The sequence below is a fragment of the Parasteatoda tepidariorum genome, chromosome 1, assembly GCF_982258835.1.
Source record: "Parasteatoda tepidariorum strain Cologne lab strain chromosome 1, Ptep-v5.0, whole genome shotgun sequence".
Classification (NCBI taxonomy): Eukaryota; Metazoa; Arthropoda; class Arachnida; order Araneae; family Theridiidae; genus Parasteatoda; species Parasteatoda tepidariorum.
In genome coordinates, this window is record NC_141755.1 from 117,410,694 (window position 1) to 117,436,520 (window position 25,827).

At 28.8% G+C, this 25,827-nt stretch overlaps 1 protein-coding gene across 5 annotated transcripts in view; it reads left to right on the forward strand.

The window, feature by feature from the left end:
- The window catches only part of LOC147816769 (ATP-dependent RNA helicase TDRD9-like), a 42,025-nt gene extending 18,366 nt beyond the window's left edge, over positions 1-23,659 (forward strand). For 4 of the 5 annotated variants that reach the window (XR_015429076.1, XR_015429079.1, XR_015429078.1 and 1 more), the window contains exons 3-6: positions 3,080-3,299; positions 7,523-7,645; positions 13,890-13,970; positions 17,374-18,778. Coding sequence is in view for 1 of the 5 variants with exons in the window: in XM_087151133.1 (XP_087007259.1) it covers positions 7,529-7,645; positions 13,890-13,970; positions 17,374-17,394 (219 nt within the window). In the remaining 4 variants the exon portion in view is untranslated. Of the gene's footprint in view, positions 1-3,079; positions 3,300-7,522; positions 7,646-13,889; positions 13,971-17,373; positions 18,779-19,677 lie in introns of those variants that run through there. The other variant, XR_015429077.1, reaches the window with a different exon arrangement.
- Positions 23,660-25,827: the final 2,168 nt, after the last annotated feature.

Sequence of the window (25,827 nt, forward strand, 5' to 3'; positions counted from 1 at the left end):
CCAGCAACTCTTTTCTTTCTTTTTTACTCTGTTTTTTTATGTTTAATATCAATAAATATGAAGATGCAGTGAATAACAGTTTTGGATATAATTTCAATTAATGTTATTATAATTCTTTTTTAAATTTATTGTTGTGTTTTTTACTTCAGACTTATTTTATCAATTTAAATAACTGCATATATCTGACGGTATGTAATTATTTACTTTTGTATTTTCCCCCCAGCTAATTTGATTGCTTCAACTCTTTTTTTTCCAGCTAGTTTATTGCTTAAACTCATTTCTTTCTTTTTTACTGTGTTTTTTTAAATTTAAAATCAATAATTATAAAGATGCTGAGAATAACAGTTTTTGTTATAATCTATTATTTCAATTAAAAATTCTAATTTTTGCATTTTATATTGCACTTTTAAGAAGAAAGAAAACAACTTTAAATTACTACATATATCTGACTGTATGTAATTATATACTTTTGTATTTTTTTTTTCCAGCTAGTTTATTGCTTGACCTTTTTTTTTTCCAGCTAGTTTATTGCTTTAACTCTTTTTTTTTTCTCTGTTTTTTTAAGTTTAAAATCAATAAATATGAAGATGCAGAGAATAACAGTTTTGATTATACCTATCATTTCAATTAATGTTATAATAATGCTTTTTTAAATTTATTGTTGTGTTTTTGACTTCAGACTTATTTTATTTATTTTTCAATTTAAAATTCTAGTTTAGGCTTTTCATATTACTCTTTTAAGAAGAAATAAATCAACTTTAAATTACTACATATATCTGACTGTATGTAATTATTTGCTTTTGTATTTTTTTTTCCAGCTTGTTTATTGCTTCAACTCTTTTGTTTCCTTTTTACTGTTTTTTTAAGTTTAAAATCAATAAATATGAAGATGCAGAGAATAACAGTTTTGTTTATAATTTCAATTAATGTTATTATAATGCTTTTTTAAATTTATTGTTGTGTTTTTGACTTTAAACTTATTTTATTTATTTTATCAATTTAAAATTCTAGTTTAGGCATTTTATATTACACTTTGGAGAAGAAGTAAAACAAGTTTAAATTACTACATATATCTGACTGTATGTAATTATTTGCTTTTGTATTTTTTTCCAGCTAGTTTATTGCTTCAACTCTTTTTTTTTTCTTTCCTCTGTTTTTTTTTAAGTTTAAAATCAAAAAATATGAAGATGCAGAGAATAACAGTTTCGGTTATAATTTCAATTAATGTTATTATAATGCTTTTTTTAATTTATTGTTGTGTTTTTGACCTCAGACTTATTTTCTTTATTTCATCAATTTTAAATTGTATTTTTGGCATTTTATATTACACTTTTAAGAAGAAATAAAACTACTTTAAATTACTGCATATATCTGACGGTATGTAATTATTTACTTTTGTATATTTTCCCCAGCTAATTTGATTGCTTCAACTCTTTTTTTTCCAGCTAGTTTATTGCTTTAACTCTTTTTTTTTTTTTTTTACTATGTTCTTTTAAGTTTAAAATCAATAAATATGAAGATGCAGAGAATAACAGTTTTGGTTATAATCTATCATTTCAATTAATGTGATTAAAATGCTTTTTTTAAATTTATTGTTGTGTTTTTGCCGGATAAAATAGTAACTTTGGTAAGTCTTGAAGAATTCTTGGAATTATTCCTGAAAAGTCATGCATTTGAAAATCTAAATTGTAGCAGATATTTGTATTTAGCTGCTGAGGCAGAGTCTGACTAAGGCAGGGGCAATTGCCCCGGACTCCCCGCATAAGAGGGCGCTTCAAAATCGATTGAAAATTTATTTTACGTTTCTTTCCTAAATGATCTTTTTTAAAGCAAAATTTCTGTTCAATGTAATATCCGTCATTTTTTTGTTAACTTCTTCATTAATCTATTGTATGAACACAAAAATCTATATTTCGTAATTTCATAGGTTTCTTGGGCGGAATTCAGCTAAATTTTCGCAATTAGGATAGACAAATTTGGCCGATCAAAAGTCTGTATTTTTGCGCATCGCAAAATGTGATATGTTTACAAAAATGCAAGCCTCTTATTGGCTTAAGTGCACCATCATTAGTGCGAAAATTTAGCTAAATTTCGTCCTAATGTCAGCAAAGTTCGCATTCGGCATGATGGACATGGAATTGTCAATCAATAAAATGAACGAAACAATATTTCATCTGACCATTGAAGGGGGGGAGGGACTTTATATCTATATTACTCAGTCATATTTTAACTGTGTTTGGAGAACACCAATATAATTTATTTCACAAAACTCCAGAATGTAATTACTGTGGTGAATATCAATCTATTGATCACTTGTTAATGAATTGTTCTCAATTCCAGACAATCACTTTAATAATATTAGTTAACATCATTGCTATGCTAACCTAACTTGCTGAAATATCATAAAAAAGATTATTAAACAAACTTGAGAGGATGTATTGGGGGACGGTCTTTAATGGTCTCGGGACTTGCTTGTTCCAGCTTGGGTGTCTCAATTTTATTGACCTTATAGTTTTGTAACTTTTATTATGTCTTTTATAAACTCTTCTACTTTCTCCAATTTTATTGTAATTACTTTTGTACTATTTAATATGTTTTACTATGTTGCTCTTTTGTAAATTTTACATGTTTATCTTTTAAATTTTTCTTTTAACTGACACTTTTAATATTTTGCTGTTTTAATGTTTTATCACCTTACATAATTTTTGCTGTTCTATGCCCGCCATGTTCGTGGGCTGTTTGCCATGTCTGATATGTATTTTATGTTTGTACTGTTCTTTGGATTATTATTTTTATTTTAATAAACACTTACCCATATGCCCTAAATAAGAGCTGGTAGAGGTAAATTTTTCCGTGTCTATATTAGGTTCTAGTCAATTTTCTTATTATGTTATCTATAATGAGGTGAAAAATTTAAATACCTCAATGAAGTTCGGTTCTTCATTACTGAAAAAATGAATGAAGTTTTTGCCCCAATTAGGCTAAGTCCGGATCCTGTGCTGAGTTTTTTTAAAAGTTATTTTTTTCATGACACTAGTATGTTTGTTTTTTTAAACTAATGTCATTTTTTAATTTCTAGATATTACAACAGTTGGATATCAATCCTGTGTTAATTATTCAAGGACCGACTGGTTGCGGCAAGACTACACAAGTTCCCCAGTATATACTCGACTACCATCAGTCTCGTGGAAGGTACTGCAACATTATTGTCACTCAGCCCAGGAAAATTGCAGCCATCAGCATTTCCAATAGAGTGTAAAGAGAGGAACTGGGAAACTGGCACAATAGTTGGTTATTAGGTAAAGATTCTGTTTTACTTGGGAGATCATCAAATAATATACAGTGTAGGAACCCAAATCCGACACTCATAAAATATTTGCGAGTTCAATTGTGCGTATACTGAATTGGGTTCGGTAAGATTTTAGCTCTCTCGTGTGAAATTCTGCTGCATTTTGCAAGATATTCTCAATTTCAGGCTGCATTTTGCACCCTCTGAAATCGAACTGAAAAATCTCTCGATTTTTTTATAGTAGCTAATATAATCAAGAAAAAGGTTCTTTGTCTGAAACTAGTTATTTTTACCATGATCGTGTAAAGTCTTTGAAGATTATATTGAATTTTATTACTACTGCTACTAAATTCGCGATTTTTTAAATTTTTTATTGAGAGGATGAATTACAAAATGTGAAAAAGGAAATAAGTGTGTTTTACCCCGACAAAATGCAAGAATATCGCCCCTAATATTAGAGTAAAAAATGTTTTTATTTCATGCGAATTTTTTTTTTGTTGACGTTTCTGTTACTTTAAATTAGTAACCTATATATATTTGTTGTTTTTATAAGTATCTTGCAAAAAGATATCAGTATTAGAGAGGTATGTCACTGAAAGCCCGAAAAAATTCTGCCACAGGGATTGCGAATCTGCATGTGCATATACTGAGCTGGGTTCGGTGAGGATTTTGCACCATCATTTCAACTCTGCTGCATTTTGCAAGATATTCTCAACTTCAGACTTCGTTTTCCACCCTTTGATATTGAACGGAAAAATCTCTCAATTATTTTATAATGGCTAATATAATCAAGAAAAGCGTTCTTTGTCAGAAACTAATTATTATATCATGATCATGTAAAGTTTTTGAAAATTATTTTGAATTTTTTTTATGTATGTAGTGCTTAACAATATTTTTTGAGTGCTTAAAAGGTGCTTTTTTTGTTGAAAGATTTGGCTACGTATCCTGCATGAGCCTACTGGGCTGTGCCCTGGGGCCCCAGGCACTCAGAGTGCCCTTGATAATCTTACTGTTCATTAATTGTATTAAAGAAAAAACTGTGATAAACAACATTGCCTTATACATTTAAAAAAAAATTTTTTTTCTAGTGTATGAAGTTTGCATTTTGTTTTTCTTTCTATAAATAGTCATTGATTATCATAACATTACTGATTATCATAACATCATTGATTATCATAAACAGTTATTGATTATCATAACACTTACCAATAATTGGAATAGTTTACCAACAAGAAATCTTGAAAAGCACCCCGAAATCTATGAGTCTGTCTAGCCTTGCATTTGACGTAATGGGGGGCCACGTAACCGCAAGTTTGACGGCACCACCTATTGGTAAAGGGACTGACGCATGCTCAACATCTGCCGTTGCATAGCGACAGTATGGTTGCACGTCGAAGATAAGGTGGTCAAACAAGTTATCGTTCATGCCAATGTGGGGAAGTAGACATTGCAGCAGTTTTGGTGGGAAACGCTGGAACATCCACCGTACTGTCCAGACCTTTCACCATACGACTTTCATGTTTTTGGACCTCTGAAATAAGCTATTCGCGGACATTGATTCACAACGGATGACGACGTGTGTGTATCTGGCTCCAGGGATGGGTCAGACCGCAGCTTACTAGCTCCTTCAAAGATGGAATCGTCCGGCTAGTGTCGCAATGGGATAAATGTGCCAACAGTTTTGACGACTGTTTTTGAGTATGTGTACTGTGTATGACAACATTTGTGAGTTAATAAAATCGTTACCGTTACTTTACACTAGTGACCAGGTTTCATTTGAGTTAAACCTTATCGCAACATAGAAAAATATGATTGCCCCACATATTTTTCTACATTACGATAAGGTTTTTAAGTACTCGACAAGTTTTATGTTTAAGTCATAATAGTTCTAAAAATGCGTGACCACCACCAACTCTGTTTAGTATTTAGAATTAATTAAATAAAGTACTAATTGAAATAGTTAACATGGCACTTTGGGACAACTTTTAAACTGGTTATATCTGATGTGCATTGAAAGATGTTTTAATAAGTGACTAGCGTGAGGAAATTAATTCATACATTTTGATGGCAACTCATTTGTTATACCTTTATGCTTTTATTTTACTGTCATTCGCTTTCATGGTTTTCAAAGTTATTTTATTATTCGAAAATTGCAACTGATTACCATCCTAATTTGTTTTTAAATTATGCATAGTTTAAAAATGCTTATTTTATATATATTGAATTTTTGTGGTATTCAAGAAGTATCTTACTTTTTATAAATTGCATTTAAAAAAAAAAGCTAAGAATAAACAACATTGCATTATATATTTTTAAAATTGAATATACTCTATTGCATAAAGTGTACATTTTTTTTGTACGTCTAATGATTGATTGCATATTTGTAAAACTTAAAAAGGCAAACGAATTCTATTTTTCTACATTCCAATGAAAACTTTAGGTATTCTTGAAAATTTTAGGTTTTTGGGCATTGGAAGATGTTTTAATAACTGTTTTAGTTTGACAAAATATTTCGTACCTTTCGATTTTTTAATTTTATTAGTTATACCTTAATGTTTATTTAATTTGATTATTTAAATTAACTTCCATGTTTTTGTAAATTATTTTATTATTTGAGGATTACAACTAGTTAGCATATATTTAAAAAAAAACAACAATTATGCATAGTTTAAAAATGCTTAGTTTGAGTTTTTGGGGTAATCAAGATGTGTTTAAATTTATTAAAATTATTGCCTAATACCTTCATAATGATTTATTTTATGTTTGTGAAGTTTTTTAGTTCGTTTTTAAACATCATGGCATGTTATAGGCATGTCATGGCATGTTTGTGCCTGGGGGCCCTGCTCTTATTGATTGGATTTTCATGAACTGTGTTTAATGTTTCTACCCACCAGTAACAGGTATTTTTTAACAGTTAATTTGTGGTAAGGGAGTCCTTAATAATGTGATTATCAATGCTAATAATGACTCCATATGAGAATTTGATTCAATTACCAAGATAAGAAAATAGTGTCTGAATGATTTAGACTTGTGACAGAACCGTCTTGATAGCAAGCAGAGCCCCTGGGCACAGAAATGTTTTTTGCCCCTATAACATGTCATACTGTTTTAAAATACTGTTGAACTTAGAAAACCTCACATACATAAAAAATAAAGCATTTATAAGGTACGCAATAATTTTAACGAACACATATTTATCACCCCAAATTCTCAATGCACATAAAATAAAGCATTTTCAAACTAAGCATAATTTAAAAAAATAAATAAATAAAATAGATAACCAATTGCAATCCTCAAATAATGAAATAATTTTCAGAACCAAGCTAATTAAGATAAATTTAAAAAAAAACAAAACATAAGGGCTTCAAAGGTTTGAATTATTTCGTCATACTATTAAAGTCAGTTATTAAAACATCTTTCAATGCACATCAGACACAACCAGTTTAAAAGTTACTGTCCTGTAGTGCTCTCTCATTCTTAACTGTTTCAATTATTACTTTATTTAACTAATTATAAATACTAAATGGAGTTTGTATCCACACGGATTTGTAGCGCCACCTAGTATAACTTGTAACACTGAGAGAGAGAGAGAGTGTGTGTGTGTAGAAGGACAGCTGCAAAGAGCTACAAAAAAGCTCTCTTCCAAATAATAATAAATGAATATTGTGCATAATTATACAGTCCACTATTTTCTGTTTATTGAGCGAGTACATATTTACCTGAGCGTCAACAGAGTTGGTGGTAGTTAAACATATCTATAAAAGTTAGTTGAGTACCTAAAAGCTTCATTTTAATGTGGAAAAATAGATTTTGATTGATTATTTTAGTTTTCCTGGTGATAAACTATACAAATTATTGGGATTTGCATGGATTATCCATCACTATTTATCTTTAAAAAAAAAAATTCACACTTTTTATACTAGAATATATTTATTTTAAAAAAATATATTTTGAAGTGTTTTTGCTCTTAATTTTTTTTTAATACAATACCAGGGGTCTGTCCAGGCATTTTGTGAAAGGTTTGTTAACGGACACAAATTTTTTCTAAACAGACCCCTGAATACAAAAAAAGTAAGATTCTCAAGGACCCCTGAGTGCTTGGGGACCCTGGGCACTGCCCGGGAGTGGTACTGACTTGTGTTAAAATTCACAGAATTGTATTCTAAAAAGACTGATCATTGAAACATGCAATGCGTAAAATAATTTTGAAATGAAACTTTATTTCTTTTTCAGGTCGCCATGGATCAGAAGATTTCTTCTTCTACTTGCATTTCCTATGTCACGACGGGTGTCTTGTTGGAAGAGTTAGTGATTGCTAAAAGGATGGACATGTATACTCACATCATAATTGATGAAGTAATCCTCTTTCATACATGCCTTTTCATAAAGGATTTCAAAATATCAATCTTAATATGTTTCATTCTATTTTATTTCATCAGTTCTTAACCACTTCCTTTACCAATTGTTTTGAAGAAAAAAAATAATTTTTTTTTTTACATGTGTCAAATTTTCAATGGTTTTAACCATGGATTATAACTGACTCATCAAAAACTTTAAAAAAATTCTTTTTATGTATTGGTACAGTAATTTTCTTATCAGGAAAGTAGTAAAATCTTAAGAGCCAGCTTCTTGAATTATAATTGTGACTCTATCTCATTTGCTGGGAGGTATAATAAACTTTTATTTATTTTAATTTTAGCAGCAGCACTCGATGATACATTTATTCATTCCCTGGAGTGTGCAGACACTTCACGCAAGCATACTCGGAGATCAAACATGGAACATAAATTAATATTCAATAAAATGTGTAACATAAAAACATTAGAAGATTATAAACATTAGAACATTAACATGGTGCGTAGCATTTTTAAAAAGTGCTTAAAGGTGTTTATTTTCGTTTTTTAAAAGCCCTTAAAGGTGCTTTTTTCATTGGGTGTTTTTAAAACGTGCTTAATTTTCCTTTTTCGAAAATGAGAATTTTTTCTTTACAATGTCAAATTTCATCACGTTTTATGCAAAAATGTACTTTTCATATTGTGCTATTCAACGTTTTCATAATTTATTCAATTACAATCTATTTTGGTCCATAGCGTATGAAAGCGCCAATCATTTTACATGTTTGATGAAATACTTGTGAGTTCACATGTGCGTATACTGAGCTGGGTTCTGTGAGATTCTTGCACTCTCATGTGCATCTCTGCTGCATTTTGGGCATCTCTGCTGCATTTATCTTTTTCTTTCCACCCTCTGATAGCGAACCGAAAAAGTTCTTGATCTTTTTATAATGGCTAATATAATCAAGAAAAGAGTTCTTTGTCAGAAACTGGTTATTTTATCATGATCGTGTATTGTAATTTTTTTTTTTGCATTTTATTAATGTATATAGTGCTTAAAAATATTTTCGGAGTGCTTAAAAAGTACTTAAGAGGTGCTTATTTTTTGTTGAAATATTTGGCTATGCACCCAGATTACAAACGTTAAAATTTCGCAAAAAATTTTAAAAATATCAAAAACATAAATATAAGCAAAAAATTACATCAAAAACATAAATATAAATAAACGAAGTCCTTTACTTTGCAGGGTTTGTAATAGCTCACAATTAGAGATAAAAGTAAACTTGTAAGTAATTATTAATTTAAATTATGCCGCATATAGTTTATTCAGTGTTTCATATTGTGAAAATATCAATGATTTAAATTTATAAAGACATTCATTTTTTGAAATGCGTCATTCATGATTTGACTCAAGAAATTTTCGGAATTTTTGAGTTGGGCTCACAATCACCCCTGATTTTGGAAGTTGTGAATTTTGTGCAGGACAGTTTGTAACCACAAAGCTGTGAGCTCGTATATATATAGACTGACAAGTGCCTAGTTAAATATTTAAAAAAAAAATTATAAAAAAAAACAATAATGTAAATTATAACTAATTTCAGTCAAATACATTTATTTCCAAAATTTTTTGTGGTTTTCCGTTGGTAGACCAATCATGCCATCATGAACCATTATATTTTTTTCATGATAACCAACACAAGTAACTATCACCCCCAGTGTAGGAATTCGAACTGATTTAGATGACTCAACATAAGAATAACAACTGATGATTTGTTTATGTTGAACCATCAGAAATTTGCATCAAAGTTTATAAAAGAAAACCAAATGTATTTGATGGTATATTCCTGCTGAACCAACAAGACTTTCCATTAAACAACCATAGAAATGTATTGTTGTACCAGTATGGACCATCACGAATGATTATGAACAACCATCATGTAGGAATTCGGACTGATTTATGATGGTCCAACTTCCCAAATTGTTTTGATGGTATGTTCCTGAGAACCAACAAGAATTCCCATTGAACCAACATGGTTCATCGTGGACTGTTGATTCATGGAAATCAAACTTTTCTTGATGGTAAACTATCATCATAGTATTAAAGTAGCATTTTACAACATGGAATGATGGAAGTTTGTTGGCATATCAAGCACCATGAATTCATAATGATAGATGATGGTGACACTTATGAGTCGCTCTGAAACCAACATAAACCATTAAGAATTTTGACTTTGGATAAATTTACAGGGTATCCGCGCATCTGGAAAGTAATGAAAAATCGTGGAAAGTCATGAATTTTAGTATTGAACAAAATTTGTCATGAAATGTCATGATTTTAACTATTTTTAAAAAAAATAAATCTTAAAGTCATGGATTTAGGTCGTTGAAAAATCTAACTTTTAAAATGGAATTTACCCCCTTCCCCAATTTCATAGTGTTCCGAATATCTGAATTTGTAACAAAATCCCCACTCACAGTTACATTTGATTAAGATATAAAATGTTTTTATCGTGTTCGTTAAAAATTATGGTGTTCTTTCAAAAAATGAAAGAAAACATCATTTCTAGAGCGAATTATCTTTTAAACTTCTGTGATTTCAGAAGTTTTGTTATTATTATTTTTTTTTTACTTTATCAATTTAAAATTTTAGCTGAAGCAAACCAGTCATTGGCAAATTTTTTTATTCCGAAATTAGAACAGAAAAATCAGGAGTATTTCTTCCCTTTCCGATGAACAAGAAAAGTATCTTTATAATGTAATTTTGCAGAAAAAAAGAAAAAAAAATTATTTGCTCAGCTATTTTACTGCTTCAACTCTTTCATTACTTTGTTTTTTAAATTTAAAATCAATAAATATGAAGATGCAGAGAATAACAGTTTTGGTTATAATGTATCATTTCAATGAATGTTATTATAATGCTTTTTCAAATTTATTGTTGTTTTTGTCGGAGAAAATAGTAACTTCGGTAAGTCATGAAAAATTCTTGGAATTAGTATGGAAAATCATGAAAAATCATCAATTTGAAAATCTAAAATGTAGCATAGGGTTGCACAACCTGCGGCCCGCGGGCCAAATGCGGCCCTTCGACTACTGAAGTGCGGCCCGCGAGAGCTTCTAAGCGCAATAAAAACAAATTTAAAAATGGCAATTTTTAATCGCACTTTTAAGTCATCACGTTTTGACACAATCAATTTTAACAGATTCCTTAGTAAATGTACATTTAACGCACTTTCTTTAAGTCGATTTTATCGTAAATATAAATGATTTTTTTTAAAGTTATTTCCGCTTTTGTACGTGATTTCGAAAATCCCGAATTTTTATTACGACGAGAGTTTCAGATCGTTCATTTAAATAATCACTTTTTGGTGCATTTTATTTGTGACGATTTCATCTTAAATCTAAGTGATTTTTTATCTTTTTTTTTTGGCAATTCTTTCTTTTTTTTGGCAGTTATTGCTATGCACTCCCACGTATCATAAAAAATTCCAATTATTCAATTACGACATGCAAATTTTAGATCGTGCATTTGACACGCTTTATACGTGCTGAGATCAGCATAAATATAAGTAATTTTTTCCCTCAACTATTTCTATACTTTTCCACATGATTTTGACGATCCCGTTATTTAAATATGTTATTACGACACGCGATTGTTAATCGCGCAATTAAATAATCACTTTTTGATACTGCATTTCGGTGCAGTTTTATCGTAAATCCTAGTTATTTTTCCTTCGTTTTTTTTCCGCAACGAATATGATTTGGTCGAATGTGGTAATGAATTGTGATTTGGTCAAAAACCAAATATTCGGCAAAAAAAAAGGAAGGAAAAATCGATTGAACGCCGTACACTTGGGGCCAAATAGCAAAATCTTTTAGCAGCATAGTAACACTGAAACTAAAATTTTAATGCTCAGAATAATATTTCCTGGAAAAACGTATTCATAAATTAACTCTAAAAAGAACGTTTGTGTCAATCAAGACGAACGTCAATCAAGAACGTTTTTGAAAATGTCGAAAAGCGAAACAGAGAACATAAAAATCAATCTTAATTTTTGAAAAAATTTTTTAAAGCTGAACATCTTAGTTTTTCAATTACCAGAAAAAGCCAAGAAAAAAGAATTAAGTCATCAGAAATGCTATTAAAAATTACTGCGTTATAATGAAAACGTCTAAAAAAGTTTTTTTTTTATTTAAAGAAAATAAAAAGATAGAAAAAACGTTCCTAATTTTTAAAATGAAAAACTTATGCCGAAAATCTCAATTTAAATTTTTCTCATTGCCATAATTTTAGAAGAAAAAAAATTGCTATAAAATAAATTTTATTAGTAACTTTATTTTTAAAACAAATGCTGAGTCATAATAAAAATGCCTAAAATTGAAAAACAGAAAAAACAAATTTTTCTTAGTTCCAGAAACAAAACTTTAAGACTGAAAATCACACTTTTCCATGTTACTGGGTTATTTATATTACAGTACAGGGAAAGAGTGATAATAAATTAATACTATGAGACGTTCTGTTAAAATGCTGGGTTAAAATAAAAAACAGCAAAAAATGGAAAAAAATCCTTTTCAATTTTCGAAGTATCGAAAAAATGACAAAATTGACTTGTCTGATTATAATTTTTTTTAAAAAAAAGTAATATCTATAAAAATTCAAAATAAAAAAAAACTTAGAAAAATACATTTCTAAAAAATATTCAGCCGAATATTTGACTGATCATTCAGCCAACTGAATTTTTCACAGAAGGGACAAATACTCGTTACATCCCTAATTTAAATGCAATGTTATTGCAACTTGAGAAATTCATAAAATGGCGGAAAACGTGAATTTTTAAACTGCTCACTGTTTGTAGTTTAGATTTCAATTTTTTGTTGCCTAATTGATCTTTTTCGATAAAAGAAAAAGGAAAATTTTTACGGTAGAAAAAAAATCTAATAATTAATAAAATGAAATAATAAAGTACATTACGAAATAAGCATTGAATTTTATTTTCGGCTTTTATTTAAAACCTATAAATTTTCTTCAATTAAAATATTTAATTTGAATTCATATTACTTAATTATGACTAATTTTTCTTCCTACTTTCATTCTGTGGGCATTGCAGTTTTTTTTATTTATTAGAATTTACGAAGCGTATCCAGAAAGGCGTTTCCCTATTTTTTTAAAAAAAAGAACTCATACTTTCAGGAACATATTTTTTGGCAACAAGTACAGCAATGTTTCAGCTATTTTTCAACATAGCAACATAGAATTGAGACACTTGTCGTATCATGGGTTCAACTTTTGTGTCCCTCTGTCGTAGAACTCTGCCGCCTGTGAATGGAACCACGTTGTAAAACAGTAAGCGCTGACCGTTACTGTGAAACACTGTGGAAATTGCGACGTGCCATTCAAAACAAGAGGCGTGGAATGCTTACTGCAGGTGTTGTGCTCCTCCATGACAATGCTCTTTTACATACGGCTCGACGCACAGCAGCTGTTTTGACGAAATTTGGATGGGAGTTGTTTGATCATCCACCCTACAGCCCTGATCTTGCTCCCAGCGATTTTCATGTTTTTTTGCACCTCAAGAAATTCCTGTCCTCCGGTGAGCGTTTTGGCAACGACGAAGATCTGAAGACGTCTGTCACACGCTGGTTCCATTTACAGACGGCAGAGTTCTATGATAGAGGGATACAAAAGTTGATCCCACGATACGACAAGTGTCTCAATTCTGGTGGTGGCTATGTTAAAAAAATAGCTGAAACATTGCTGTACTTGTTGTCAATAAATATGCTCCTGAAAGTATGAGTTCTTTTTTTAAAAAAAATAAGGAAACTTATTTTCTGGATGCGCCTTGTAATTCTAAAATGAATTTTCGTATTGCATGATAAGATAAAAAACATTTCTTTTCTTCAATGTTCATTTATTTTGATAAATCTATTGTTCATATGATTAAAAACACCTTTAATTTTTTACAAATATATTACTAAGTTTATTGATAAAAAAAATTGAATGCTAATGTTTAAATAAACATTACTACATTTGTCATTAACATGTCTCAATACATGTGCGGCCCTTCGTTAGTCAACCTGCTGTGCAAATGGCCCTTCACTCAAAAAGGTTGAGCACCCCTAATGTAGCAGATACCCTGAATTTATCTAAAAACGAATTTATTAATTTTTATGACTCTAGTGGCTGGTTCTCATAAGCTCTATTTATTTGCTTGTATGATTCCATTTTATAATGCTCTGATTTAAACTAAGAACATTTTATGCAACACTAGGTTCATGAAAGAGACCAAGAAGTTGATTTTGCTCTTCTGATAGTGAAGAAATTTCTAAAGTTGAATTCTCCCCGAGTAAAAGTAAGTTTCTTCCTCAGTTGCTTGAAGACCATTCTTAATATTATGTTTATAGAATCTACTGGTTTTCACAGGTTAAGGGGAAAAAAAACAAGAATTGTGTGGGAAAACAGGGTGCTTAGCTTTTTAAAAAAGTGCTTATTTTCAATTTTCGTTTTTTAAAAGACCTTAAAAGTGCTTTTTTCCCTGGGTGTTTTTAAAAAGTGCTTAATTTTCCCTTTTCCGTAATGGGATTTTTTTATTTACCGTGTTTGGGCTACGCACCCTGGAAAATCAGAAATGCTAAAAAAAGTCTTAGAATGAATAAGAAATCAGAAAAAAGATATATAGATTTAGTGCTCATTATTAAAATTGCTTTGAAGTGATTGTTCGTGTCGGTATTTTCATAATTTTCCGTACTTTTTATTTCTGTATCGTTTTTGAATTTCACCTGTTTGTTCAACCAAGAATGCTAATTTTACATTTTCTAGTAAAACTTTTAACTCACTATAAAATTTATTTGTCCAAAGCTAAGTATCCATCTAAACAATTATTTTTTATTAGTTTATTTCATAAGTGATTGAAAAAAATTGAATGATTAGGTATACAAAAACAGGGGTCTGTTTAGAAGAAATTTGGGTCCATTAACAGATCCTTCACAAAATATATTTTCATAAAAACAAAAAACAGACCCTTCACAAAATAATTTATCTTTTAATCATCGGTCCCTCCACAAATTTGTTTATCTTCATTATTGTTTTGTTAATCAAATAAACCTTTGCCCGGTAGGAAAACAAGAAAGATGGATGTAAACGAATTAAGTTTTGTCTTCCACAGACTATTCTTCCATTGTTCGTCCGAAATGAATAATCTGCTTTCAGTAGTATAGGCTAAATACCAAATATTTGTATGTTGCATCTCTAATTTAGAAGCAGCAATTGCTGTTTATTTTTTAAAATTTGATTTTCTTCATTGTAATTTTGCAGTGTTGAGCATAATCTTGTATCTATTTAAAATTTAAAAACTCCTTGAAAAAGTTTTTTGCAATAACAGGACCCTGTTTGCACAAATTCGCAAAAGCAGGACCCTGATTGAAAGAATGTGACTTAATGTTTATTTTAAATTCACAAATTACGAGTCATTTTTGCACAATTTTACAAAAACGGACCTTTCACAAAATGTCTGGACAGACCCCTGAAAAAGTTGGAACATTTTAAATACGGTTTTGCTAGAGCTACTTTTATAAACCGTTTTGTTTTGATTCGGTTGGTGAAAATTGGATAAACCAGACGTGCTTTAAAATTTAGACTGAAATAATGCGGTAGATAAGTCCATTAACCAGAATGCGATATACCATCTGTTGCTGTATTTGGCATAAATTGGTCAATGCTAAAATTATTTCCACCCCAGTTACTTCAGCTCATTTTCATGCCTGGAATCTTATTTAATTCATTTTTTTGATTCCCTTGTTAAGGGCATTAATTCCATCCCCTAAGGGTATTAATTCCAACCCCTACATAACGCCTGGAAAAGCATTTTACTCTGATTATTTCTATAATGCCAGAATTCTTACCTCTCCTGTCGCATCAGCTCATCTCGATGACCAGGATTCTTGTTTTCTTCATATGAATACTGATTTATGACACAAGTTCCTGGCCATTTCTCCATAGCACTTAGAACAGGGTTCCCACGGTCCTTAAAGTCCTTAAAAACTGCTTAGTTTTTATTTTGAAAATTAAGGGCCCTTAAAAGTACTTAATTTTGATTCACGGTCCTTAAAAGTCCTTAATTTCTAGTAACACTAGTTGGTTGGAACAATTTTTTTATCTTAGGAAAATATCCACAGTTAAAAAGTACGTTTTTCGCCTAGAATGAGACCCTGCATTGAGGGTAGAATGTTTTGAATGCGTGTGAGGGTAGGGGTTAAAAGCAAGTGGAAGAAAACACGTTCTTATTGTTTTTTTTTTCTTTTGTTAATTTTTTCATTAAAATATTTCTTTCTGGATCACTCTGAAAGAAAAAAATTTAGTGTGGGGAGAGGGGAGCGTGATACTGCAGGTGGGTAGAGGTCTTGACTTATTTTTAGACAGTACTTAGAGGTACTTTATCAGCTGAGGACCTGCATTGCCCTTCTACATCCATAGGGTTCGAGAAATTCAATTCTTCTGATAGCACACGTGGTAGCTTTGATACTTCATTTAAATGTGAAATTGTTAGAAATTCCCGGAAAGTGTGTTTTTAATAATTTATGGACACTTGATGAAAAATATAAGGAATGGATCGGCATCTAGTGATCGTCGTAAGGCAAAGTGGATTTTTTTCATTGTATCAGATTTTCTTCTGAAATTGAATTTTATAAATGACTCCATTTTTTTAATATTTGGGATATTACGAATATTCGGCGAAGTATAATTTTAATCAGGAAAGTCATTTTCTCATTGACACTTTTTTTTTCTTAAAAAGAATGAAATGTTTGCTTTCTGTCGGACATCGTTTGTCTCCCTATCAGGACAAATTTAAAAATTGTTGGGAAAATGCTACTGTCTTGAAAAAAAATTTAATTACATTCTTAAAAGAAAAACTATTCATTTATTTATTTATATTTTTTGTAAATAAGAATAAATTAAAAACATTAACATGAGAATGTTTTATTTTTACTTACACTTTACCACCAGTTACTGCTCACTTTTCATCTGAAAATCTGATAGACAAGTCTTTTGTTTGTGTCCATATGGAAAGTTATTTCACACCCCTGAGGGATAGGGCGAGACAAGAAGACTGTCCTACTCCATTGTTCTCATATCACAATTTTTGAGACTGACTATAATGCACACTTTCTCCGCATTCAGTAACGAAAAGTATTTTGTTAGACGTCACACCATTTAACTCAAAGAATTCTGTCTTTAAATTATTTGGACAAAGTGAAGGAGTAATTTTGTTCTGTCAATCTTTTTCTTTTTTTAATTTTCTCTTAAATAGTGTATGTATACTAATAAATTCAATTATAAGTGCTCATATATGAGTATTAAAATAGAGTTGTAAATGAATCTGCACATTATGGTATCAAAATAATTGATTTTACTTTCTTAGAAACACATTTGAAAAAAATGATGTGAAAAAAAATATAAAGTATAAAATGTGTTTTAATTCAAATATTTTGAATGAATTTATTTGAGCTCCCCTATCGGGGTGGCTTGACCCTCTCTGCCTGGCAAAGTCTGGTGCCGTGCTTGACTGCAGCTTACATATCTCATTTTAAATTGATCAAACTTCAGTATTTTTTATGTGAATATGTCACAATGTTTGACAATTTTAAAAGAAATGTCTTAAATTTTAACAAATCCAACAAAAATTTATTATTCATCTGTTTTAACACTTTCTGTCTTTTTATATTTTGTGTAGACTTGTAATGTCTTACTATTTACAGAGATCAGCGAAAAAAGTCTGAAGAAAAAGAAAGGAAGATGTGTGTCAGGTTGCGGCTCTTGGCTTGCAGAGAGAGAACAGTTACCTCTTGGATTGCTTTTATTTTGTTGCGAGAGTTACGGGTTTCATTTTTAAAAAATTCAATTATCCTACTTAATAGATATGGTTTACATTACTTTCTATGCATTATTTATGTATTTTTTTTATTAGTAATAAGGTGAACTTAGTTATTAATTTCGCACAATATTTTTAGTTTTGTTCTTGTACAGTATTTTTTTTTTTTTTTTTTTACAATATTTTAAACGAATAAAAACTACTTATTTATAGATATTAATGTAATTATATTTAACAATATTTGCTTTTGATATGTATTTTTAATACTAGTAAAAATATGAAGTCATAAAACTTCACTTATTTTTCATTAGGAATCATCATAACCATTAAGAATTAAATCAGCCTTAAAGCTTTATCTTTAAATAAACTACTGTTAGATTATTTTAATCCGTCCTTCACTATATTGTGATTAATTACAGCTTTAGTAATTTCTTGTTTTTCCTCAATTAAATACAGATTTTCGCCCCCTGATTTTAATTTTTTTTTTTTTTTTAAATTTTAATCATATGAGCATTTTTAGAACTAGTGTCAATTAATTGTCTTCAAGTTTTTATGTTTTCTACAAGCAAAACGATAGATGCATAGCTGCCAACTCTTCTGGATTTTCCAGTAGACTACTGTATTTTGCCAGTTTCTCCTGGTCTACTGGTTTAATTGAATTTCTCCTGTTTTTGTGCATTTTAGAAAATTCCCTAAAATTGAGTAAGTTATCGCAAAAATCCCTATTGAAATAGAATTTTTAAACAGATTATTGCTTAAATATTTAAATAAGTATTACTAATATGTAATGAAGTAAACCTCATTTATAGAAATCAATTCAAAACTTTTGTTGTTTTTAAATATTCAGTTTATTTTAATACTAAACTCTCTTTTTTTTTTTAAATAATTTGAAAAAAAATCTTTTAACTATCTTTGATAAATTAAATGCCTAATAATATTCAAAATTATGAGTAAACATAATGCATAACATTTCAAGTATGATTAATGTGAATTATAGTTGGAAAATATTGCAGTTTTTATATTTTGATGACTTTAAAAATCCCTAAAACTCCCTATGTGTAAAATATTTAGTAAATTATGCAACAATTATCATGAAATTTATATTATTTCGTAAAATCTGCTGGATTTTTTCCTATTCATGTTGGCAGCTATGTATATGTTGTTGAAGTTGGCCTCCTAATTATGGCTTACTGGAAAACAAGGCTTGTAGTTTCTATCCTACTCACCTTAGTTTTATAAAAATGCAAGAGAAAATTTTTTTTTCAATCAGACAAAAAATATAAATAATATTTTGTAACATTTTTGAAAGGATTGAGGTGCTTAATGGAGATGCACAGTCCTCATAAAATTACCTCTAAATTGTAGGCATAAGTACTTTTTAAAAAAGTAAAGCACTTTGACATAGTGCTCCACTTGCACATCAAAAGTTTGGACCAGACATTTAAAATCCTAAACTAGTGACAGAAGTTTAATTTTTTTCAATTTTAAGAACCATTTTCACAATGTGATATTTAAACAGAATTTGTAGTCTTTACTTTGTTTTATATGTACAAATTTTTTTTTCCAAAAGAAAATAGCTACATCTCACAAAAAGGTAAGGCTCAAAAGCAAGAATTTAGTGTTAGTGACCGAAGAAAATTATATTTTCATGTAATTTTACTTGGTTTTTGAAGTAAAATTATGCACTCAAAACATGTAATTTTTATTTTAATTTATTTATTCTATAAATTTTAATGAGCAGTTTTATAATTTACAAATTGTCTTTTTTTTTTTAAAGAAATAAAATTATTTTTTGTAGTCACTGATGCAAAAACGACACTATATTTGAAAATGCCCATATATATTAAGTGCTTTCATTACTTGATGGGTCTCTACACTTTTTTATTAAAAAAAAATGTTTACCAGTTGTTTTTATTATGTATGTATTTGTTGACAGTATTTTTTAATATCATTTTTCCCAGAGGTTTCAACCTCTAAAAAAAACCTCCTTAACCCATACATTATTTCATTATTTTTGTTGTGTTTACATTGAAACCTACTTAGAGCTAAAAAAAATTGCCTTATTTTTTTTATACTATGTGTAAAAGTGTATTGTGCTATATACCATCTTTTATACATATTTATATATCTTTTATTCATAATAAGTAATAAGCAATTAATTCCATATGTACATATAGACTTCCAGTATTTCTTTATTATATAATTACTTAAATATTCCATCAACTTTATTATCTAAATTTTAAGTTTAAAAAGTGTTTTGCTAAGACCAAATATACAATTGTTAAAGTAAAATGACCAAATTTTAAAATTCATTTATGAAATCTCATTGTATTTTTATTTCTTATATTATTTGGATATATTTTTTATTTTTGCATTATTGAAATTACTTTAGACAATGGCATTATAATTTTTTTTTCAATGGTTATTGTGCCTTAAAATATTTATGCATTTATTTAAATATCACATTTATTGTCAGGTTGTATCACATTAATTAAAGTTAGGATATTAATATTCAGTTATATTAAAAATGTTATTTGATTTCCACTCTTTTCTTTTATGGTACAAGTTTAAATAATTTTATTGTAATAAGTATTTTTACTATGGTCAATCAACAGTGGTTTTTATTTGTAAAATGCTGTTTGCTGTAAATTAAATGTACAATTGTACCTTCCAAAATTTTGGAGTATGCTAAGCAACTTATGCCTGGTAGCAGAAACCCTACTGCACTGCAGAGGGCATTGCAGAATATTACAACATCTGCAGATTAATTTTCCCTTTTCTAAAAATTCCTATATACTATTTTGTAAATGTTTAGTGGGAATAAATCATACAATTCTATAAATGATATATTGTGTGCGTGTATATATATATATATATATATATATATATATATATATATATATATATATATATACCACTTATTTTCAATTTACTACGATTGTCGCCACTATTAAGTATGTCTTTCTTCTGATCACAATTATATTGATAATTTGTAATTATTTAACTATCTCTCTTATTTTATGCATAATTTATTATGTAATGGAACTACATACAATAACTTATATGCTTTAAAATTTGATATTCTTCAAAATCATCAACGCCCATTTAAAAATATACAAGAATTCTGTTGATTTGTGTTGTTCAGGAATGAAATTAATTTTCTGCTCCACAATCTTTCTTACCATAACCAATATCACCTTACTTATCAGCACAATTTAGAACTTAGTAAATCTCCTATGGCATTAATTTTTAAATTATTTGACTGAAGAATTAAAACGATTAAATTTTTCACATTTTTTATCCACTGAAACTTAAGCATACAAAAAAGTTTGACTCAATAGTCATAATTCAATTATATTATTATGCATTATTTCACATGGTTAAACATAACTTTAAAAATAATTTTAAAAAATCGTTATTTCATTTATCATTTAAATTTTATGAAAAAATTATGTTTACAAAAAGAGATTGATTTGAATGTTAGAATCTGTTCGTATAATAATAAAAATGAATTCTGAAACTCTGTAATATTTTAAAAAATTAAGAGTTTAGCTTTCATTTTATATCCTTATTTTAATAGTTGTTTAAAAGTTTGTATTGATTAGTAATTGTGTAAGAAATAAGACTTATAAATTATTCTAACTTTATCTAGAAGACCGATTTTCACTTTAAGCTTCTGGGCTGATCATAAATTGAAATGTAAATCAGTATTATTTTCGTTTCATATTTGTATTTTCAAATCTACTTAATTTAGTTTATTATCTCTTATTTTATGTCATACAATTTTTAGGCATTTAAATGCATTTCTCAGTGATAACGTTCTTGAAAGAAAATATTTTTTTATTTAGTGCATTTCATATATATTTTAGAAAATATTTTTTATATTTGTTTTATAAAGATTTATTGAATCAAAATTCAAATGTAGTATTTATCATGCTTTGTATGAATATACTAGTCTCTTTCGTAGTTTGAACTATTTTTGAATAATTATTGCAATGTCACTTTCCCACTATATATTCATATTTCTTCTGTTGCAATATTTTTTATACAGTTACACTTATTCTGTGTACTATAGTTATAATATTACTTTTTTTTTATCTTTTTTATATGTCTATTCCCTTATTATCACATGAATGATGTTTATGAAAGTAGTGTTGTGATTTTGAAAACAAAATAAAATTTTTTTAGATATTTATAAAAATTATTTCTCACTTTTTACAAAACTTTTAATGTCAAGTAACATAAGGTTATTGCGTTCACCTATCTAAACTCATTCTTTCGTGATTTATTATAGCCATTTTGTTGTTGTTGACCATTAAAGCAGAGGGGCGAGTTCTTGTTTTCCAGTTGCGCCATCCATGTCCAAGAATTCGACTTCTGCCACACCCATACATTACACCTGTTTATAGGGTGTACCCATTCATACATCTATTCCTTCATCACAAATTGTAATTTTGACATGAACCAGAGAATGATCAATCTCCAATGAAGTTATGAGAATATGGAGGACTTTGTGATCCGACAGATTTAACGTGCACCCGTCACCATTTACTACACAGGGAGTCGTCCAGCAGCCTGAAAACCAGGCTATCCTGGCTTTTATAGCCATTTTGGGCATTTAACGATAAAAAATATGAAAATTTCTTGATCTATTTTCAGAAATATGAAGCCAATATTTTAATATGAAACAAGTTTCAAACAAATAACCCTTGGCCAAAAGATATTAAAAAAATAACAATATGATTATTGTTTCATTTGTGCTACATATGCTCATGCTTTTTAGGCTTAATAATATTTGAAAACTCATAAAAAAAAAATCTAAATTTGGATATTTTCAAAAATATGACTCCCATATTTTAATCAAGAAGTAAGTGACAAATAAGTCCCATGTTGCAAAAATTATCAACATAATGTCTAACTTTACGTTATTACTACCTAAGTCAGCAAAAATGTAAACAAATCTCAAAATGCCCAACCTTACATGGCATGATATATGCTTTTGACTTAGCATATTTTGGAAAAAATAAGAATTTAAAAAAAAAAAAAAATTTATAAATATTTCTAGACATAAATGGATATTTTTGAAAATATGACACCCTTATAATGAAATTTAAATTAATTCCATACAGCAAAGAACTATAAAAATATTCCAAAATGTTCATCCTTACATTAGCAGGGTATATGCTTTTGGCTTCGTGTACTCTGGACAAAATAAGAAATTTTAAAGAATTCCATTATTGTTTCTAGTCATAAATGGATATTTAAAGAAAATTACAGCTACCTAATATGAAACTAGCTGCAAATGAGTCTCACAGAGAAAAAAAATTATGAGGAAAAAAAATCAAAAAATGCCCATCCTTACACTAACAAGATAGATGCTAATGTAAGGTTGAAAATTTTTGAAATTATCTATTAATATTTCTAGACATAAAGGGGTATTTTATGAATCTTGTTTTAAATAAATCATACACGGCAAAAAATTATTTTTAAAAAAAGTCCAAAATGGCTAATTTTACGTTTACAAGATATAGGCGTTTGACTTAGAGTACTTTGGACAAAAAAAGAATCTTTAAACATTTATGGATATTTATAGGCATGATAGGAAGAAAATATGTCACTTATACTTTAAGATGAAACTAGTTTTAAATGAATATTACACCCCAAAAAGTATGAAAAATTAAAATTTGTCATCCTAACATTAGAACTAAGGTAGTAGCCAGAAAGGGGGGTAATTGTACCTTTTTGCCCCCTATCGGGATAAACTTAAAAATCGTGGGTAAAAAGCTACTGCCTTGCAATAAAATGTATATATTCTTTAAAAATCTAGGGTTATTTTATTTTTGTAAATGAGAATATGTTCTTTTACTTACCTCCAATTTCCTGTTGAGATATCTTTTTCTCAGAAAATTTTGAGGGTCAAGTCAATAAATGTTTCAGTTCGTGTTCATATGGAAAATTATTCAACAGCCCTGATGGATAAGGGGATGCAAGAAGACTGCTGTAACTCCTACTCCATGGTCCTCACGTGACGATACTTTTTGAGACTGACTGTAAATGCATGTCTTTTACCACATTCAATAAAGAAAAGAATTTTGTAAAATGTCGCCCCGCTTAATGTTAAAGAATTATATTCTTAAATTATTTAGAAGAAATAAAGTAATAAGTTTGTTTTATTATTTTTTTAATTGTTCTTAAATAGTGTGTAGGTTATTGTGAATGAGCGACTGTTGTTGGTTTCCACCTGTGAATGTTGACAATCACATAAATATATACTAGGCCTTGTTAAGTGCCCGGTATGCCTTATTAAGAATATCAATACTGAATGTCGTGCTTTCTTACAGGTCATGGTCAAAAGTTAAGAATGACACGACTGAATAATAATGTAGGATATAATTGAGAAAAATCGAGTTATCTGTATCATATGAAGATGTAGCTGAACTGGATTTAAATCAGTTGCTAATGATACAATTCAGCGATTAAAATGAGAAAATTGCCTCTTAATTTTTAACATAAATATATTTTATGCACTGAATTTTTAAAAATTGGACAACAACTAATTCTACTAATTGGAAATTATAATGGCATAATTCCTGTATTTTTAAATATAACTTTTAAAAGTGTAAGCCTGCAACTTAAATCGTTGGTATCGTTTTCCACTATGCGTTTAGCATATCTTCAAGGAACCCAAACTTTAAATAATGGCGGAAATGCGATTTTTACTTAGAAATATGTAGCATAGTGGGAAATAAACTCATAAATGCGATAATAGGATTTTTTTAATAAAAAATTTCAATTCATTATTATTGTACGAAAAAATTACAAATTTTAATTTCTTAGTACTGATCGTAGGATAATTGTATAATGTACTACTTCAAATTTTAATTATGAAACACAACCCATTGGATGCAATTTAGGATATCTATGTACCGTGAAACTGTCCAAAAGGTTACTAATTGTGCGTTGTTGTTTTTCATATATATAATTTTTTTATTGCTATTCAAAATTTTCACCAACGAGAACAGATCCAACTACATTGATAAATGTTTTTAAATAGGCAAACAAAGAAAACAAATCGTATTTATATTTTAAGTGACAAAATTATAACAAAAAATATATTTTAAGTAACAAAATTATACCAAAAAATATATTTTAAGTGACAAAATTATAACAAAAAATATATTTTAAGTAACAAAATTATACCAAATGTTTGCCCAATTTATTAGAAGCTGAGATCTCATAGAATGGACGACAGTTGTGGCCGGTTCTTCCTCCGATCGAAAAAGCCATATTGTCCACAGTCAAAAATCCATTAAAAAGAAATAATGGAAATTTTGGACAAAGCCCTACATACAGCCACTTAAAAGGGAACAACACAGAAGTCTTTAGAATGACTGTGATAAACTTAATACATTTTTTTTCAATATATTGTACAGTGGGCGAAATAAATAAATAAATCGGACCATCCTGAATAACTTTGATCGAATGTTCTAGGGCTCAGTCTTAATGGTTCAAGGGGGTGATCTCAATCATTTGAATTAATTAGTGAAGACGATATTTTAAGTTGCGAAATTAGACTCAAAAACGTATTTTATCTGCATAAAAATATCTTTATTTTATGATGGATTTGGATTACTGACCCTCCAAACTATAGGGGATTTTTAAAAAGTCGTATTTTTAAAATTTATTTCTCGGGAACTATTCGACCGATTCCGCTCAAAATTTGTATTTTGCCATGAAAAATTACGTTCTTTAAAGTGATCTAAGAAATTGTATACCTTACAATTCCAAAATTTTTCGACTATTATTAAATAAAATTGTGAAAAATTATAAATATTTAATAAAAGGGATTTTCAGGATTATTAAATATTATTATCAGGAAAAAATTTTTATATTTTGAAACGGAATTATTTTGCATAGAATTATCTAAATATTTTTCAGTACACTTAAAAAGTTCTTAAGATATGGTAAAGTAAGCAAAAAGTAAGGTTAATATGAAGGGGGCCAAACTATAATTATATTTATTATATTTCACTATATTCATTCATTATATTTCACACATTGTGGTGATTTCATGGGTCAGAAATCGGAATCCATCAGAAAAAAAGGTATGTTTATAGGACGGTATGTTTATAGAGAAGGAACGTTTTTGTGTCTGTTTTCGTAACTTTAAAAATCGTCTGCACTAATTATTTAACATATTTAAAGTCCCCCTCTTAAACCATTAAGATGGAATCCTGAAAATCCATCGTTAGATCAGAAGTTATTGAGGATGGTCCTTTTTATTGTACACATACAAATTTTAATCTTCATTTTATCACACACTTACACATATGTTGCAAAC